General features: G+C 40.1%; 1 protein-coding gene across 1 annotated transcript in view; it reads left to right on the forward strand.

Annotated features, from left to right (window-relative positions):
- ESPL1 (extra spindle pole bodies like 1, separase) overlaps positions 1-19,759 on the forward strand; it is a 2,570,648-nt gene that overhangs the window by 1,276,072 nt on the left and 1,274,817 nt on the right. Inside the window, exon 15 of the mRNA XM_044083892.1 lies at positions 4,124-4,252. Coding sequence (XP_043939827.1) covers positions 4,124-4,252 — 129 coding nt within the window. The remainder of the gene's footprint in view (positions 1-4,123; positions 4,253-19,759) is intronic.

Genomic DNA, 19,759 nt, shown 5'->3' on the forward strand with positions numbered 1-19,759 from the left:
AGACACCTGTGCTGTCTGCAATCTCATTGCCTGCTTTTGCCAAGATGTCTGACATTGCCTCTCTAGAGGGTGCCATACCATCTGCCTCAGTCATATCATTCCAGACCGAAACTATCATTGTAGACAGAGCTGGACATCTACCTCCAAAGTCTGACTTTATAGCACTGCTCGTTAATTATGGAAAGGGAGAACAGTATCCCATCATTTTGGCTAAGAACACATCTGCATCTTCAATTCGGTCTACATATGCCCCCCCCCCCCCCCAATAAAAAGTTTCTCAAGCTGACAACCTGTAGAAAACATGTGAAGTCCCTTACATCCAGCCTTAGTACATCAACTTCATCTCAGCACTTGTCGCTGGGAGTGTATGCCCTTTAGCCCTTCCAGGTTTCCAGTAAATGGATAAGGCTAACACAGGATATTTTGAGCTTTATACAAAGCAGTCAACCAGACCCTAACAACCCTCTGTCTCTAGTCCTTTCTGTAGAAGGAAAAGACTTGTCTCTCCATACAAACACTAGAACTCCACTGACTCGGAAGGAACAGCTGCGTTAAAGATAACAGCCCCCCCCCCCCCCCGGAAATGACACAGACCATAATGGCATTGTTCCCCTGAGGTTCTTCTTGGGGGGTACTGGCTTGTTTATGGGAGCGCACATCAAATAATCTAGTGAGGCTTCATTGTCTCTGTCTCAGAAGCAATAACTGGACTTTGTGTTTTGACTTCTTTAGCTGCAGCTATTTCTTCAGTGCAGAAAGTCATGTTAGATGTCTTTCAAGCAGTGACTTTGCATCCAGACTCTCACCCTTTCCACACCCACCCCAACAAGTCATGGCTGTTACAGGGTGTATAGCATCTCACATGTTCCTATACAAGAACCCAATGGCAAATCTAGGTAGTGTCCCTTGATATTGCTGGCGATAGCTAAACTGGCCCCAAGGTGAATCCCACTGTCAGTGAGTGGAAATGTAGTCTTATGTGGATCACTATGAGATGAAAGTGTGCACATCAACAATCCTTGTGCTCAAATTCCTGAGCTGTCAAGCCCACATGATTATGTATCGAGGTGAACTTTGAAGAAGCTCTTGGAAGAGTAATGGGAGGTAAATCATGCATCACTGAAGGCAAACATCACCAATTAGCTGTAGATCATTGTGCAAGTTGGGAGGCATATAATAATCCAAATATAATGTAGTTATAAAAACTAGTGTTAATGCTACATGGCTAGTTAAGAGCCATTCCTGGCTGAGGACCCAGTTCCGTCTGAGAATGATTCCTAAAGAAGAGCTTTTTGGACCACCATGAAAAGCTATTTTTGAGATTGGAAGAAAAGGGAAATTAATAAGTTATTTAAACAAGTTTCACACTCCAATTTCTACACACAGAGAAATTACCTCACAAACCAATGGCTGTATTTACTTGGATGCAGCATACTGGGAAAGATATAAAATGTGATAAGGGCCTTTTAAGGAAATAATGGCAGCATGAAGACAGAGACCCCTTGGTTCCCAGGCCCATTCCCCATCTGGAAAGCAACATCACGACTGCACATCCCTTGGCATACCTACACTGTCTTTTAATTCCCCTTTTTAGTTTAAAAAGTATCCTTGATTATTTCTGTATTTGTCCCTGTATCTGGCAGCAAGATGTTGAGAGCTGTGAGTTGCTTCTCTATGGCCCCATGGGAGGAAGAAGATAGAATCATTTGAGAAAAATATACAAGGACCAAGAAGATCCTTTCACAGGTGACACCAACCAGGGCTTTGATTTTTAAGCGTCTCAGATGTAGCTTGGGAGGTGCATATCCTTAACATTAAGGTGCAGAGGTGCTGGAGCCCAATGGACCAGAAGACGAAGCACATCATCACAAAAGTCATGGCAGCTACAAAGGTGGTCAGGGCCTTCGAGCCCTTATGGGAAACCAGGGGGCAGGATGCATATGATTAGTCAATACAACAGTAATAAGGCATGCAAACAAGGAGGTGCGCATTGCAGTTAGTGTTGAAAGGAAGCTCAAGCAGTTCATATGTCCCGAAGGGCTTCCTATATCCCAGTTGAGAGAACTCATTGACAGTTTGAGCAGGCTAACACTGGATCAACATGAGTGGATGCCATGTAGGTTGTGTCTGTGTGTGTGGGTTTACTTGATATAATCGAAAACCCACTTACCCAAAACACTAAATGTGGAGATGACACTGCTGAAACCTTTGTTCAACGAACACTCTGGTCACTTCTGGAACTCCAGGAAGCAAACTACTTGCTCAGCACCATAAAAAATAAAAACCAAAGCAAATCAAACCCACCCATGGGTTGGTTGCTCCCCACAGCCCCCCCCACCTCAACTCTAAGATCACGCTACAGTGGGGAAAGGGGCAAAGTTCACCATGGTGGCCAAGTGATTCATTTTCTGGAGTTCCTGTTTGGTGATGCAATCAAAATCCAGCTTCATATCACCAAAACAAACATGTTCAGTCCAATAGTCTTGCACATGTATAAGCACTCCTGAGAAATACATATGTCCCTTTAAATTAACCTATCATTTCCACAACTACTATGTTATGCATGAAGCATTTTTTGCTGGCAATTCTTCAACTGCAATAATAAAGCGCTCTTCTATTTACCTTGAATACAACCTATTTTTAAGTTTTTGCAGGCGTCAAGCCCCTCTACATCTCCCACATCCCCTGCAAATAAAATATACCAACTCCGAGATTGTACTACAGTGGAGAAGAGTTAATTTCCTGATCCCCACTCTACTGTGATTTCCATTAAAAAAAAAAAATGTATATAAATATATGTTTATCTATATTATATATAAAAAAATATAAAAATGTGTACACGTATGTATGAAATGTTTGTGTGTGTATGTATGTATGTATATATATATATATATATATATATATGTATATATATATATATATATATATATGTATGTATATATATATATATATATATATATATATATATATATATGTGTGTGTGTGTGTGTGTCTGTATATATATATATATATGTATATATATATATATATATATATATATATATATATATATATACATATATGTATGTATGTATCTATATATCAGGGACACTGCTACCATTACAGCTGTCCTCAGAGAAAAGTATGCAGGACAGTTTAGAATTGGCTACCCACTTCCTGGCTCATGCGTTTTCTAAATGTTATAAGCAGGACTTTATTTCCAGGGCTTAGGGACAGGATTTGCCTCTGTTTTGAGTGACATGCTGCAAGCTCTGCTGTGTGCGCATTTAGTCAACCTCTCCTTTTACCTTGGGAGTCCTCTTTATGCTCCCAAGTGCTGTAGATAAACATATGAAGAACATAGTACAACAGTGTAGGTAGACATTTGTGTGCTCACTGTTGCATCCCTGTTTTCCTATCCCCATATCCTCTCTGTGAGGTTATTATGGGTTGAGATAGGTTATCTAAAGTATTTTCCCAACCCCTGTCACCTCATTTTTCAAAGCTCTGCTTTCTTTTTACCTAGGCTTCCTGGGAAGACTTTATTTTCTGTTTGAGTAAACCTTACAAAGCAAAAAGATAAGAGGTAGCTATTCAGACTGAAAGCATCATAACCGCCTAAAGTGAGGCAAGTAAACTAAAAACTATTTGGATGGACGCTACCTTAGTACCAGGATATGGTGATATTTGAGGAAGGACATCAACATATATAGATCAGTGACTCAACTTTGAAAAGTCAGGTTGGACATCCTAGTCATTGTGTAGCAGAGAACCTTTTGGTCATGATGGTCACAATGAATACATTCAAACATCTATTATGGTAAGTTACCTACCCAACTGTACTTGCCTGTTTTGCATGTTAACATAATAGTTCAGTGTTGTAAACTGTAGAAGAAACTGTATTTGGCATTGAACCTCTTTTTTCCTGGTGCTTGCTGTTTAGCAACTTCTTGTGCTGTCTCATGCTGTCAGACTCATAATTGTTTTTTAAAAAAATTTGTCATGGGGACTTGCTTGCCTGCACTCAGCTGTTTTTAAAAGCTTTTGAGATAACCCAAGTTGGCAAGGTTGAGCAAGGTCTGGAATGTGATGCGTGATGAATTTAACTGATGAGGTCAAGTAATTTTATCTGCTTTCATTGCAGGTTGGAAGACTCCTGAAACTGCCTTTACAGATGCCCACAGACTACTATGCAGCATTATAATTCTTTTGATTGGAAATGGTGTTTTGTCCTCCCAGAAATCCAGCATTGAAGTTACCTTTTCAGATCATGGTAAGGTGAACTTACATTCTATTGTAGTGAGCTGAATTTAAGAATGATCATTTTGTACCAACACTTCATTAGGATTCAGAAGTGCTTAAGAGTCTTCTGGCATAAATACTAACATTGTGGAATAGTATTTGGAGTTAGGACAAAGTGGAACAGCTATAGGACCCACATTTGCCTGCAGTTAAATTGTTCGAGATGAACGTTTTATTGTTAGTACATTCATTTGAGAACAGTGAGTGATGCAGGGATAGTTTAACATAATTCATTTTCTTTTGTTTATGGGTGTAGCAGGAATATTCTTGGACCACTTCTCTTTTCATTATTTATCAGTGACCTCCTTGTAGTAATTCCTCAAGTCACCTGCATTCAATATGCAGGTGATTCTACGCCAGTATGCTCAGCATACTCCCCATCAGAACTATATTCTCTTACTCAATGTTTTTAACATTGTAGAAACATGGTTTGCAAAATGTTGCCTCCTCCTTAATGCCAAAAAAACAAGCTCCTTCTCTTTACTCCCACTTTCAAGTCCTCCCCCATAGATTTCTCAGTCACTTCCAATAATGGCACTGTTATATTCCCTGACTCTACCACTAAACTGTTAGGAATTACCATTGACAATAACCTTACATTTGATTACCATATAAGTAACACCATTAAAACAGTCAACAGAAAAATAGGCTCCTTATATAGAATCAAGCCTTTCCTAACCCCAGCAGCCAGAACCAAGATTGCTCACTCCCATCTAATCTCAACTCTTCTGTACGCCTCACCTCTCACCTATTTATACTAACCTAAAGAAAAATAATCTTAAACTAGCAACTTCCTACAATAACGTCACCAGATTTGCCACTGGCAATCCCTTTAGAACCCACCACTGTCTGAATCTTTGGCAGCTAGACTGGCTTGAATTCCAAAACCATCTGATCTCCCAACTCACCATTGCCCACAAGATATTTTACCAACCCAACACCACCCCTATACTCTCCAATCTCTTAACCCCCTATAAAAATCTGAATTCCCTACGTTCTTCTAGCAAACTCCTTGCTAGCATAACCAAGATTAACAACAGGGCTGGTGACTCTGTTTACTAACACTGTAGGAAAAAACTGGAACCCACAACCCAGTGAACTAACTCTACTCTCTTCCTTCCCTCTCTCTAAACAAAAATCAAAAAACACCTCAAAACGCACTGGTTATGCCCTTGTAGTAACCCCGACTAACCAATCTCTCACCACGGTTTCTTCCTCTTCCAAATAAACTTCCAAACATTTTAAAGCTAATTCATGCAAGCAAGGCTGTTACTGTTTGAACTCTAATCAACATACTGCTGAAATCTTTCTACTTTGATGTGAAAAAATCCTTATGAATCTTACTGTGCTACATTTTTATTGTTGCTTTTTCAAGTGTAAATATCTTTAGTATGTTATAATTACTTGTACTTTTTTTTAAATCCTTTCATTTACCATGTAACGACATTTTTAATTTTTCTGTTTTGTTGGAGCTTTTCTACCTGGGCCTCTACTGAAAATGGAAATATATCCAGCTAGACTAGCCCGGTTAACAAATGTAAAATAAAATAAATAAATATTTTTAACTTCATAACTTGTTACCCAGATTAAGTCGAAGTATATTCCCCGTAGATATATTACAGAAGTATTACTGTTTCTGTTGGAAAGCAGTTGTATTTTTCATTTAATAACTCTGTTTCCTCCTTTATAAGAGGATCACTTGGGCCTTCCCATTTGATAAGCAGAGTTAATCTACAGCTTAACCATTTTCAGCCCCTCCCCAAGAAAAAAATTTCTGCATTTAGTTGCTTTTTTGCCTTCAGAATTATAATTTAGCCATGTGCTTTTTATATGATAGATTGATAGATATTGATATCTTAATTGTCAAGTTGGTGTAGATCCAATTTTTATTTGAAAAACAGAACATAATTATGATTGCTGTGTGTGTGTGTGTGTGTGTGTGTGTGTGTGTGTGTGTGTGTGTGTGTGTGTGTGTGTGTGTGTGTGTGTGTGTGTGTGTGTGTCTCCTTCGAAGGCCTAGAACCTTGTCTAAGGTTTTTTTTTTTAATTTTTTTTTTGTCTTGTGCCCTTTGAGGGGGTTATTACAAAAGGTCGCACACTGATACAGTAATGATATGGATCCTTCCATTTTAGCTAAACTCCTGTTTAAGATAGTATGGCTAAATAGAGAGAAATGCAGAAGTGTAGCCAGAGTTGCTTTGTAACTATTTGTGTAACGTATTACTTGAAGGTCCTTTATACTTGAGCTCCACCTGCCTACATTAGTGCCCTTTAAGATACATGAGGATTGATGTATGTAGACACACATGGTGGTTACTTAAAAAAAGTGTGTGGGGGGGTTGGAATAACAGCTGAAGTTATAAAATCAAAGCTGTAGTGATAACCCAGCTAAGAGGGTATATATTTGTATTGGAATCCAGAACAAACAGCACCCCCAAATTATGGTTTATTAGCTGATTTAGACCTAGATGTTGTAGAATGTTGCACCTCTACTTTCCTATGCACATCTTGCTTTCCAGATCATTTCCTGAAAAATAAACTTAAAAAGCACATTTTTTGTGAGCATTAAAAGCTATTAGAACTATGCACATAGCAGTGTTATCAGTAAGAAGTATTCGTTACAGTGATGGCTGGTATATTCAGTCTTTTCCATAAGTATTGTAATATGTTATGATTCACACAAACCCCAAATTATATTTTCTGTAAACTTTCACAAAAAATGTTCATATATTTAAAACTGTACAACATAGACATACATTTAGAACATTACTGTTGATCAGACATAAGCTTTCACATGACAACAAGAAATTCCTCTTAAGTGCATGTTTGAGATATTTACAGATGTATATGAAAACATTCTTAATTTGTATAGTTAGCAAAACAAATACTGGATATCTCTCGATGTGCTACTTAAAGTGCAAACAGTTTTCTTCATCATTTAAGGTTTCACTTAATGTCATGCAACTGTTTCTAAGTTGTTCTTTGAAATATGTACAGCACGTAAAAATCTACTGCCAATCATTAGAGGACTGGAGTTTTGCTCTGGCGACCCCTAAAAGCCGAAAGACGCAACAACAACATATTATATTGCTTATTTTCATAATTACTAGCTAGCAATATTTCCAGTATAGTGTAATATTAAACCATCATTGACAGTGAATTATCTTTTTTCCCCCCACATTGGTGTTTCATACCATACACCTTAGTAACATGTAGGTCTCTCAGTTATGAAAATATGAATAAATAGCAAAGAATCTGATCTCATTTTCATTCTTCTTCGACCAGTGAGTTTCGGATCTGATCTTACTCAACCGCTTTCAGAAAGCTTAGGCTCCAAAGCTCGAGCTCTTCCCCTGCCCATAATTCCTCATTCACCCTTATTAACTCAGATCTTGTTTGACACTGTTAGGAGAAGCATCACGGTCTGCTGACTCGACCTCCTTTGGAGATTTTCAGTTAAGTTGAATAACTTTTTGTAGAATTTTTTCTACTGCTACCTTTCCTTATCTTCTGCCCTTTGTTTTATATATATATATATATATATATATATATATATATATGTATAGAGCGTCTGCTGGCATTCTCTTTGGCTGGAATTTTTTCTCTTCTTTCTTTTCTGCCTGTTCTTGCAGAATGTCTGAGAAGCCTTTAGGTTTTAAATGCACTTCCTGTGGGCACAAGATTCCCTTATCTACTGCCCACAGGGAGTGCATAGATTGTCTTGGCCTAGCTCACCTCAAAGCCTCCTGTTCCATTTGTGAGTAGTTTCAACAGAGAGCACTGGCTGACAGGAGAAATAAATTTAATTTGAAGGGCCTTTTACCTCCTCCAGCCCTGATTGCCATTTCTTTTTCAGCCCCCCCCCCCCCCCGAAGCATAAAGAATACAGAGAACACAGAAACCGTTCCGCAAGAAAGTCTACTTCCTGTTCTTCGGACGAATCTCCAACCAAGGCTCCTTGGGTGTGTCTGAATGCATTCCCTCAGATTTGAGCAAGTCTATTCAATCTTCTCTACGTCTCCAAGCTCCCCTGCCTTTGGGGCTACCTCCTCATACCATAGGGTATCCCCATAAAGAGATATCCTAACACTTCTTCCAGGCCATACTCTACAGCATCATCTGTCAGGTCCTCCCACAGTCTTTCTGAATCAGAGGTGGACCGATTGATGAGGCAGTTCCTTCAAATGCAGATCCAGATTGGGGGGCTTACCAGCCCCATCCTCTACCCAGGACCATGGGCACAAGCAGTCAACTTTTAGACCTTTAGCTCCTTATCTGATCCGACCTCATGTTTCGGAGCCCTTGTTTCTGAATGCCCTGAGAGTCAAGGTGACAGGCTGATTATGATTCTCTGTTTGACTCTGGCAGCTTCCCTGACTTGCTCGGCCCTGACTGTGTTAGGGCAGAGCAGCTCTTGTAGCCAAAGCTTTGATGTGTGCTCCGAGGGGTTGACCTATGACCTAGACTCAAAGGTTTTTGGAGTGGTAGCTTCATCTTGGAACGTCAGTGTTAAACAGTTTGGCCCTGAATTCCCTCTTGAAGCTGACAGCTTGGGGATTCTGTGCCCCGCTATTTTTGGCTCTGGGAGGACTGTGTTGGAGATCTCTGTCCCCTTCTGCTTTTGAGGTGGTGGAGAGGTTTCTCTACTTGTCCAGGAGATCCTCTGCTCCCACTGTTTCAGATTCACTTTTCACCCTGATGGAGACTGTTTCTGAGACCTCACCACTGCCCCTCCCAGGACAGATGGCCCAGCGTAACCTGCAAGTACTTCCACTTTGGAACCCCAGATCTCTCTGCATCTCCCCAGAACACCCAACTAAGGAGATTCCCAGGAAGAGAAGCTGCAGAAGGAGGCACCTGGATTCCATAGAGGAATCAGTAACAGAAGACACTGATTTTAAGAAAGGGGAAGGGTTTCCCAGATCTTCACTTGAGGATGTCGCCTTTGGAGACATCTTGGAAATCTTGCACCAAAGAGGTGAATGGTCTTCCCAAAACCCTACCCCTGAGGAATTAGTGTTCTTGGAGGCTTTTTGGTCTGGCCCATGTACATCTTGAGTGTTCCCCCTGCTGATGGACTTGTCGACCTGGTATCAAGCAGGGAGTGGAAGGATATGGACACTAGAACCTATCCCTAAGTATGCTGACAAAATGGACAAATGCTGCCCATGTGGTAGACGGGATCTGCAAAATCAAAGGGCCTCTGGATTCTTTCTCGGACAGGCCCTTTCAGCACTCCTGAAAAGTTGCCCGACTGTCCTCCTCTGGAGGCATTAAGGGGGCTTTTATCCTTGCACCTAGAAGCCTGGCTAGCCATCACAAAAGATTGGTGAGTGCAAAGGATCCGTATCTAGAGGATTCTCCAGTCCCTTTTCAAAACTCACCAAACCAAAAAGCTGTCTCCTGGATGTTCCACCCAGTCAGAGGGAGGCAGGAGAGATGGAGATCTCTCCAAAAAGTCATCCAGAAGGTCCCTACGGATCAACTCATATCAGGCATTTTCTCAAGATTCTTTTTAGTACAAGAAAAGACAGGAGACCCCCCAGGCCCATTGTGGATCTGACATCCCTGAAGAAGTCAGTGAAAAAACAGATCAGGAACATCACAGTCCAGTTTATTCTACCCCTTTTTAAAATGGACTGGATGTGCTTAATAAATATGAAGGATGCGTACTACCACATCAAGATGGACAGACTCTCCAGAAGGTATCTATGCTTCAGACTGTGAGCCAGAACAAGAGCAAGTACAGATGGAAGCACTGAATTGCTCTCTTCCCCTCCCTATGAGTATATATATAGGTCAAAAATTAAGAGAGTTACTGACAATAACTGGAAAATCATTTTAAGAAATCAAGATCTGAGTGTCATTTTGGGTGCTAAGCCTATGTTTATTTATAAAAAGACTAAGAATTTGAAACAACTACTTGAAAGTTCAGCTATGAATTATTGATGTGAAAATAAGAGCTTAGCTACTTTTCCCTGTCAAACATGCTCACAGTGTAGATTTATGATGGCAATTCATAGTTATTTTCTAAAGGAAGATACAATTGTCAAAATGATGGACTTGTGTATTTAGCTGTTTGTTCCAACTGCGCATTTTTATATTGGAAAAACCATTAGGAGGTTAACAGGGTAAGAGAACTTTTGCTATTAAAAAAAAAGACAGTACCAATGCATTAGCTAAACACGCATCACAGTGTAAAGATTTTAAGAAGTTTTTCTTTTTTGTGATAGAGGTAGTTGATAAGGCTAGATTTGCATGGTCCATCAATAATTAGAGTTTTTAGAATTAAAATGGCAGATATTCCTGAGTGCAGATTTTGCCTCGGGTCTTAATGAGAACGTTTCTGTCAGAAGTTATTTAAAGTATGTTAATTTTTAAAAGATAGCATTTTTGATTATTGATGTACGTTTGTGGCATATTGAATGTATACATAAATTTGTACACATTCTTATAAGAAAGACGTTTTTATGATATGAAGTGATTGTAATGATTTCATGTGGTTGGTTCTTTAAACCAGAAATGTCACTATGGGAGTATATAAAAAAGGGGAAGATGTATAGATTTTTTCTTCTGAGGAAGTTCTGAATTAAATGGAACGAAAGCGCTTGACCTATTTTTTGCTCAGGTCCAGTGTCGTCTTTTAATATATAGTGGTTTTAACAGTTTCTACTGTGCCAACTGTGCTGAATTTTAGAAAGAAAAACAGGAGTCATTAAGCAAGTAATTGACAGGCTTATTCAAAACTCTATTCGAACGATCAATAAAGAACCCCTAAGGGGTACGTAGCACCGTTGTGAGTTGCTACTGCAACTCTGTAAGGAGGCTGGAAAATATTCTTGTGTACCTTAGGAATTCCAAAGGCATTTGGAATCAATGGATGTGAATTAACCAAGAAATGTACAATTTCTTCAGAGATGGCGCCATGGGTAAAGGGCATCCTGTAAAAATAACTGAATTTTCCTATTTGCTATAGTAATCTTGTTCCTTGAGACTTCAGTATATTTTCTGTGTCATGGAGGATGTCTAATATCCGACCTATATAGTCAACATTGTCTACCATGACTACCCCCCACCTTTGCCTGGTTATGTTATTCTTAAATTATTACTTCTAAGATCGTTCATCAATTTATACTCTTTGGTTAAATTATAGAGCTTTTGACGTTTTTTAGTTATTATTGCATGCATTTCTGAAGTATGTATTTTTTTCAAATGCAGTGATTGTGGGGTGAACGGGGGGGGGGGGGCTCAAGGTATATTTATTAGTTTCATTTTATTTTATCCTAATGGTATTTAACTAATCTGTTGAGCTGGGTGAGGTTTGTGTGGTGGTTTATTTCCGTGAGCAACACGGTATGCACCACTGGCCTCAAGGTACATTTATTAGTTTTATTTTATTTTTTTCTAACGGCATTTAAACTAATCTGTTCGTATTAGTTTAATAATCAAATTGGATACATTTATATATTACAAGTTGGTCATTGTATCTAAAAGTATATATACACAAGGGTTTTAATTTATTTTCGCTGATCTTGCATTAATGGTGTTATGCATGAGAGTTTTAAACAGTTCTGGTCAAACAGACTACGTTTGATGAATGTTTTTGATGATTTTTCATGTCATTTAGTATTTCAAAAAAGTTGTCTGTTAATTGATACAGAAGGAAGTGATGTCACAAAGATTCAAAGTATATAGACATGTTGAAAGCGTTACATTGTATTTGGCCTGATGAAGCCTATAAGGTGAAAGCGCTAGCCAGTTTTTACACCATTAAAGTACTCTTGTTTAATTGGATTATATCGTTGTGGAATACTTTCTCTTGTGGATTATCTGTGTTGAGGTGAATACCGACCAGGTGAATGGAACGCATTGTCGTACAGTTAATGGGCAGTGTCTCCATTATCCAGCATTCGGTCTATTGATTTCGGAGAGGTGAATTAACTTTAAAGTCTGTTATACTATTTGGGCAGCTTTCAAACAGCTTTTGCTAACTGTTTTCTTGCAGTTAATTGGAGACTATCAGCCGTATGTTTTATGAAGAGTGGTTTCTCAAACCAGTATTGAACTGATTCATACTGACAAAGTGAAATTGACTTCGAGTTTGTTGCACTGCCAGGGCGTTCTCCGACACGTTGCTGTTACCTTTTACAGTTTGACCTTTAAACATTAATTGAAAATGTAGTTTTCTTGTAAAAAAAAAAAAAAAAAAAAAGTTTGTTCAGAAAGTACTTTTACTGCTCCAATCCTAAAGGAAGGACCAAATTTAAGCCCTCTTTTAAAAAGAGAAAAACGAGTTTCGTTCACTGTGATGTCAGTTTAAAAATGTTAAAACTGTGGAACAAGAACATTTTACCTTCAAAAGCTGTAATAATGTTATTAAGCAACTTGCTGTGTATTCCTATAGTTTGGGTTGATGATGGATGTTCATCGTGTTTCACTGTTGCAGTCATTCGTCTTGGGTTATCCTGCTGGCAGGCTACCCGCAGTCGGCCAGAATTCCAAAGTCTAGGTCCGGCGTCGGTTGCTGTCGCCTCTTCCCTGACGTCACTGCACCAGGTGTATAAAAGATGCAGCCAACGCCATTTTCTTCAGTCTTTCTTGCCGCGCGGTGCCCGAAGCAAAAGCAGTTCACAAGTGCCGGTCGGCAGACTCCTGGGATTTTCATAGTTGAATTTCAGAACCGAAGTCTTCATTAAAACTAAGTACCCCATTGGGGAAACTTTTTTCTTGCTCCAGACCAATGTCAGAAAAAGTTAACAATTGTATTTCTTGTGGGAAGCAAATACCTCCTAAGGATTTTCACTCTTACTGTATTCCTTGCCTAGGCCCTGATCACAGCATTGCTAGCTGTCAGTTTTGTGCTAGATTCAACCAACACACTATCAAGCATCGGTTCGATTCTGCATTTCATTACTTTGGATGAAGATTTAATTATATAATGCCGGCGGAACAGCTGACAACCGGAGTTTACGAAAAATGCAAGGACAAGGATAGGCATCCGAGGTCCAAAACTGATGGCGAAGCCTCTTCTAGGCCAGTCGACGGTTCTCAGTGGGGTGCTTTCGCAGCCCCTGGCGCCCGCTACCTCAGAGCCACTGGCCTCTAACGACTCCCACGTGGAGCCGACTGGGCCTCTGGAAACTCAAGGTATTGGATACTCTGAAATCAATCCCTCAGATGGGTCTGGAGCCGCTGAGCAGGCATCGGCTTCTGAGGGTGTCTTCAGACCTACACAACTATATATTAAGCCACCCTCAGTTTCAAAGACAAAGACTAAAGCAGCTCTAAAGACAAAGAAACAAGTACAGCATTCTCCTATTCATATTTCCATGCCTAAAAAACAGATGCTCAAAATGTCCGAAGACCTAATTATTTTGATCAGGGGCTCCCATCCCCCTCCTGATAAGAGGCCTAGGCAAGAGACAGACTATGATTCTTCTGATCAGGTATCTATTTCCTGTGATTCCTCTTCTGAACAGGATTACTCCATGCCTCCCTATGAGGATTCTGATGCTGAAGAATTCATTCCTTCAGCCTCTCCTCCTGAGGACTATCCCTTTGGGGAAACACTGCATACTATGAGGGAGCATTTCCACTTGGAGAGCCAAGAATATTCCGAGTCTAAGAAAAGGCTCAGAGACACTCTCGTTTTTCCTCAGCATAGACCCCTTGCCATTCCTCCTGTTCTAGACATTGAAGATGATGTATTTTCAGAGTCCGGACTATCCCCTGACTCTTTACCCCCTGTATTTGCTAAGCCAGACAGATACTACAGGGTCCCGGATTCTCATAAATTCCTATATAAAAACCCCACTGCTGACCCAGAAACTATATCTCAGGGTCCCAAGGGGGTTAAGGCTTCCACTGCAAAAAATTTTGTAGTAAGAATAGCAAGAAAACTAAGTCTTCATTTTTTGGCAATATTTATAATAATGATAAAGTAGATAAAACAAATGAAATGGAACAAGAAAGTTTACATTTAGTCACCACATATGGATGTTTTACATCAGAATTTGAAAAGATATTTACACAGTTTTGGGAATATTTTTGTTCCCTTAACAGTGTTCAGTCTTGGTTAAATGTAAATTTACAATTCTCATATAGAAGAGGAAAGAATATTAAGGATTTTTTAGTTAAAAGTAAATGTTTTCCCCTTTCTAACATTTCTAAACAGTTTGGTAGCATTGGAACACATCAGTGTGGTAGATGCAAAGCATGTCAGTTTGTAACTTTATCTTTTCCATATATCAACAATATTTCTTTTAAAGTTCAGGAGAGCTTTCATTGCAATTCAGAAGGTGTAATTTATGCCCTTAGTTGCCCTTGTGGAAAATTTTATATTGGTGAAACAAAGAGGTTATTTAAAACAAGACTGCTTGAACATGTGAGGGATATTCACAATAAAAAAATAGAGAGCCCAGTGGCTATGCATTTTTTAAACTTCCACAACAGTGATGCTAAAGGTCTAAAAGGTTGTGTACTGGAACAAATAAAATGTGGTAAATATGGTGATTTAAGTATCAAGCAACAACTGTTACACAAAGAAGCTGTATATATTCTTAAGTTTAAAACTTTGTGCCCTGGAGGTCTGAATGAAGATTTTAATTGGAAAATGTTACTAAATTAACTAATTGTTTTAAATAATAGGTTGATTGAGTTAATAGATTTATTGATAGATGCATATATAGAGATGCATTTGTATGTTTTTTGTACTCCTTGAAGGCTGTGGCCGAGACGTCAGAGATACAATAAACTGTGTGTGGTGGATATACCTGTTCCTTCCACTGCAAAAAACCCTGTCCCCTCTGATAGGAATTTTAGGGCTCTAGACAGATGGGGGGAAAAGGTATACACTTCTGCCACCCTGGCTGTAAGGGTTTTAAATTGTCAATTTCATATGCTTAAATATCAGCAACATTTAATGTCACTGCTTAAACAGAAAATGTTGATAAATACTGAATGTTCAGAGAACAAGGAATTGCAGGATTTATTGCATGCAACTGAATAAGTGGGAAAGCATACTTTGCAATGTGGTTATGATTCACTGGAGGCCTCTTGCAGGGCCGCTGTTACAGGTTCTGTTATTAGAAGGTATGCTTGGTTAAAGGAACAAAATCTGTCTGATCATGTTAAAGCAAAATTATTAGATGCACCATTACAGCATGATACTTTGTTTGGTACTAAAGCAGAAGAGGTGTTGAAAAAATGGAGGATAAAGCAAAATCCATGCAGACAGTCAAGGATTTCTTACAGGTACAGCCACCCAGGTTTAGCAGGAACTGGCCTTCTAAAAATTGGTCCTTTCCAGTCTCAGACAGACCACAGAGAGGCAGATACAGGCATCCCAGAGGCAGATCTCAGCCCCAAGGCCTCATACAGCCCTAAACAATGGGGTGCTCCTACCTCCAAAAGCGGAGAAGACCAATCACAGCCTTACAGGAAACCGTCCCAATGACTTTCCTCTACCAGTTCCAAGCAGTTTTCTTTTGACAGCCCCCTTAGGGGAAAAACTAGCATTTTTTTCATCAAATTGGCAAAAGGTTACCCAAGACAAATGGGTTCTGAACATAGTGTCCCAAGGCTGCAGGTTCCATTTTCATACCCTACCAAGGTCAAAAGGCATGCCAGACCTGCCACACAATCAATGGGCAGAGGCACAAAAACAAATTACAGCTCTCATGGACATGAGGGCCATTCAGCAAGTACCACAACAAGAGCAGGGACAAGGATTCTACTCCAGACTTTTTCTAGTACCCAGGAAAGATGAAACCTGGAGACCAATTCTGGACCTGTCTATACTAAATACGTTTCTGGAAGTTCCAAAATTCAAGATGTTGACTCTTCAGCAGCTACTGCCCATGCTGGGCAAGAGGGCTTGGCTAGTAACTTTGAACCTAAAAGAGGCATACCCTGCATGTCCTAATCAGACAATCTCGCAGAAGATACCTCAGATTCATAGCTGGCTCAATGCATTACCATTTCTCTGCACTGCCCTTTGGCTTGTCTACTGCACCTAGGGTCTTTACAAAATGCCTGGCACCAGTAATTGCGTTTTGCAGACAAAAAGGAATTCAAATTTATCCCTACTTGGACGACTGCCTAATTCAAGCAGAGAACAAAGACACTATTCTAAAGCATTTGGCGTTTGTAAAAAGATTACTAATTGGCCTAGGGTACACAGTAAACGAGAAGAAATCAAAACTAGTGCCCTCTCAAGAGATAATATTCCTGGGTGCAAGCTTAAATACAACTGCCCAGATGGCTTATCTCACGCCAGACAAGCAAAAACAACTGACTACTTCAAGAAATTGGCAGCAAAAACCCACTTATCTGCAAGTAAAATCCTGCAGGCCTTGGGTTTCATGGCATCCTGCATTCTACTAATTCCATATGCCAGACTGCATATGAGGAAACTACAATGGTATCTGAAAAGTGTTTGGACTTAGCATTGCCACAGCCTGGAGACAGTAATTGCACTCATTCCCTGCCTACAACTTGGTCAACAAACCAGATGCATCTTCACATCAATCAAAAAGAGATGCTAGCTGTTCAAAATTCCCTGACAGCTTTCAAGGACCTGCTTCATCCAGGACAATTACTGATGAAGACAGACAACACTACGGTCATGTGGTACATAAACAAGCAGGGAGATGCTCATTCCTACCCCCTCTGCAGACAAGCAATGACCTTATGGGACACAGCATTGGCCTTTCAAGTTCACCTGCAAGCACAATTCCTGCCAGGGAAAACAAATACTCTGGCAGATGAACTAAGCAGAAACCTCATGGATCCCCACGAATGGAAACTGGATCCTCAAGTCTTCAGGATGATGATAAGGAAATGGGGATGCCCAGACATAGATCTATTTGCCTCCCCTCACAACTGTCAGTTGCAGACAATTTTGCACAAGGATTTACCACAAGCAAGTATGGAAAGTGGACGCCCTATCATTCAGCTGGAAAAATCTAACAGTATATGCTTTTCCCCCACTACCTCTCCTTCCCAGAGTACTCCTAAAGGTCAGACAAGAGAAGTCAAAAATGATTCTGATTGCACCAGACTGGCCACGCCAGCACTGGTATCCAATCCTGAAGAGCTTTTCTCAAGGTCCAGCAAGGATATTGCCACAAACTTCTCACTTGCTGACCCAACAAAACAATCAGATCCTGCACAGCCAACTCAGGACCTTAAATCTGGCAGCATGGTGGATAATGTCGCCGTTCTGAACACTCCTCTTTCAAAAGCTGTTATGGATGCTATCTTGGAGGCCAGGAGGTAGAGTACCAGAAAATCATATGCAGAAAAATGGAAGAGGTTCTGTGCTTGGAACCAGGAACAAGGCCTCGACACGTCTGTACCAAACATTCCTCAGATTTTACAATACCTGACTGAGATGCTGAACCAAAGGTCTTTCTTTCTCATCAATTAAGATTCATGCCTCTGCCATTTCTGCATATTGCAATACGGAAACACCTATCTTTTCTCACCCTTTAATAAGGCAGTATCTCAGAGGAGCCAAAAACATTACGCCTCCAAGGAAAGCACCAATTCTGGCCTGGGACCTCAATTTTGTTTTGGAAAAATTCACACTGCCTCCTTTCAAGCCAGCATCAACAGCGGATATTAAATTCTTATCCTGGAAAACAGCTCTGCTCATAGCTATTACCTCTGCAAGGCGAGTCTCGGAGTTACAAGCACTCATGACTGTGGAACCTTTCAGCATTTTTCATCCAGATAGGGTTTCTCTGAGGACAAACCCTACATTTATGCCTGAGGTGGTGTCCAACGTGGCCCTCAGTCAAACCATTCACTTGCCTACCTTTTACCCAAATCCACAGAACAAGGGTGAGAAAATTCTGCATTCTTTGGACATTCACAGGCAGTTACGCTTCTACTTGGACAGAACTAAAGCTTTCAGAAAGACTGAGCAACTTCTAGTGTCATATGCTGCAGGATCACAAGGAAAGGCTCTCTCAAAACAGACTATTTCTAAATGGATAGGCCATTGCATCCGTTTCTGCTATTCTCAACATGACAAATCAGTGCCTAAGGGCATTAGGCCTCATGCCACCAGAGCAGCAGCCACTTCAGCAGCCTTCCTCAGGGGAGTACCAGCCAAAGAAATCTTAGAGGCTGCAACTTGTAGTTCAGTGCACACCTTCACAAAGCACTACCACTTGCCTCTCTAAATCCAGAGCAGGCTTCGCCACTGCAGATCTGCAGGGCCTCATAACCTCTCCCAATCCTATTTAGCCCAGCCACCCTTCCTCAGCTTTGGGATTCAACCCAAGAGTAATGACTGCAACAGTGAAACACGATGAACATAGTACAGTTGTGTGCCTACCATAAATGTAGATGTTCGAGTGTATTCACTGTTGCAGTCCAGGTTACTTACCCACCATCCCCCTTCTCTTTGCTGGGACTCAACTGCACTTCTCTGTCCTGTACAACCTTTTTGGTGTATTTGCTTGTAGATGAAGGAAATGTTATTTTTCTGTATGCATTTCTTATTGTTATATTTTTCAGTCTACCTATTTGGGGCACTTGACATCTTGGGCAAGAAAAACTGAAGAAAATGGTGTCTGCTGCATCTTTTATACCCCTGGCGCACTGACGTCAGGGAAGAGGCGACTGCAACCGACGCCGGACCTAGACTTTGGAATTCTGGCAGACTGCGGGTAGCCTGCCAGCAGGATAACCCAAGAGTAATGACTGCAACAGTGAATACACTTGAACATCTACATTTATGGTAGGTACACAACTGTACTTTCTTGCCTTTCTTCCAGTGTTGTCCTCTCCCTTTGTTCCTCACACCCTTCAGACTCTAAGTTTGGGGTAAAAACTTTTTCATTCTGTTCTTATTCCCTATTCTTTCTGGTCTTCTAAGTTGTGGGTAATTTTCTTTGTAATCATGTGCAACCTCTCTATTGTATTCCATATCTTCGTTGTAATTTTCACAATTGAATTCATGGTAGCCCCTTCTGGTCACCCTGGGCTGATTCTGTGCCCCATAATTGTCTGTTGTATACATTGTCTCCCTGTCATTATTAAAATGAGCTTTGGGTGAGGGGTGGGCAGAACATTGTAAATATTTTTCATCCCTTAAAAGTTTCTTTTGTTTACGTTCAAGGTTATTTTAAACTTGTTCAATTCTATTAAAAATATTATTGTACTTAGTCACATTTATTTCAAACAAATCATTTAAAACCTCTTCATTTAAAATACCAAGTTCATCTAAAAGTTTGTCAAGATTCCAGATGTTTAACTTAAAAATAAATTAAATAAGCACAAGACCATGCCTTCAAAAAAAATTCCAACAATTCATTAATTTTTCTGTCACCCTTACATAAACCATGTAAAAACTATATTCTGCCCAAGATATGACAACTGACCAGCTTCCATAGCTTTGAAGGTACCTTCCATGCTCTCTAACCATTGAACAGCTTGAGCGTGGTGCATATTCAGTGGTTAGGGTGCC

This window comes from Protopterus annectens, chromosome 9.part0 (genome assembly GCF_019279795.1).
Source record: "Protopterus annectens isolate FY-2018-M chromosome 9.part0, PAN1.0, whole genome shotgun sequence".
NCBI classification, from domain to species: Eukaryota; Metazoa; Chordata; order Ceratodontiformes; family Protopteridae; genus Protopterus; species Protopterus annectens.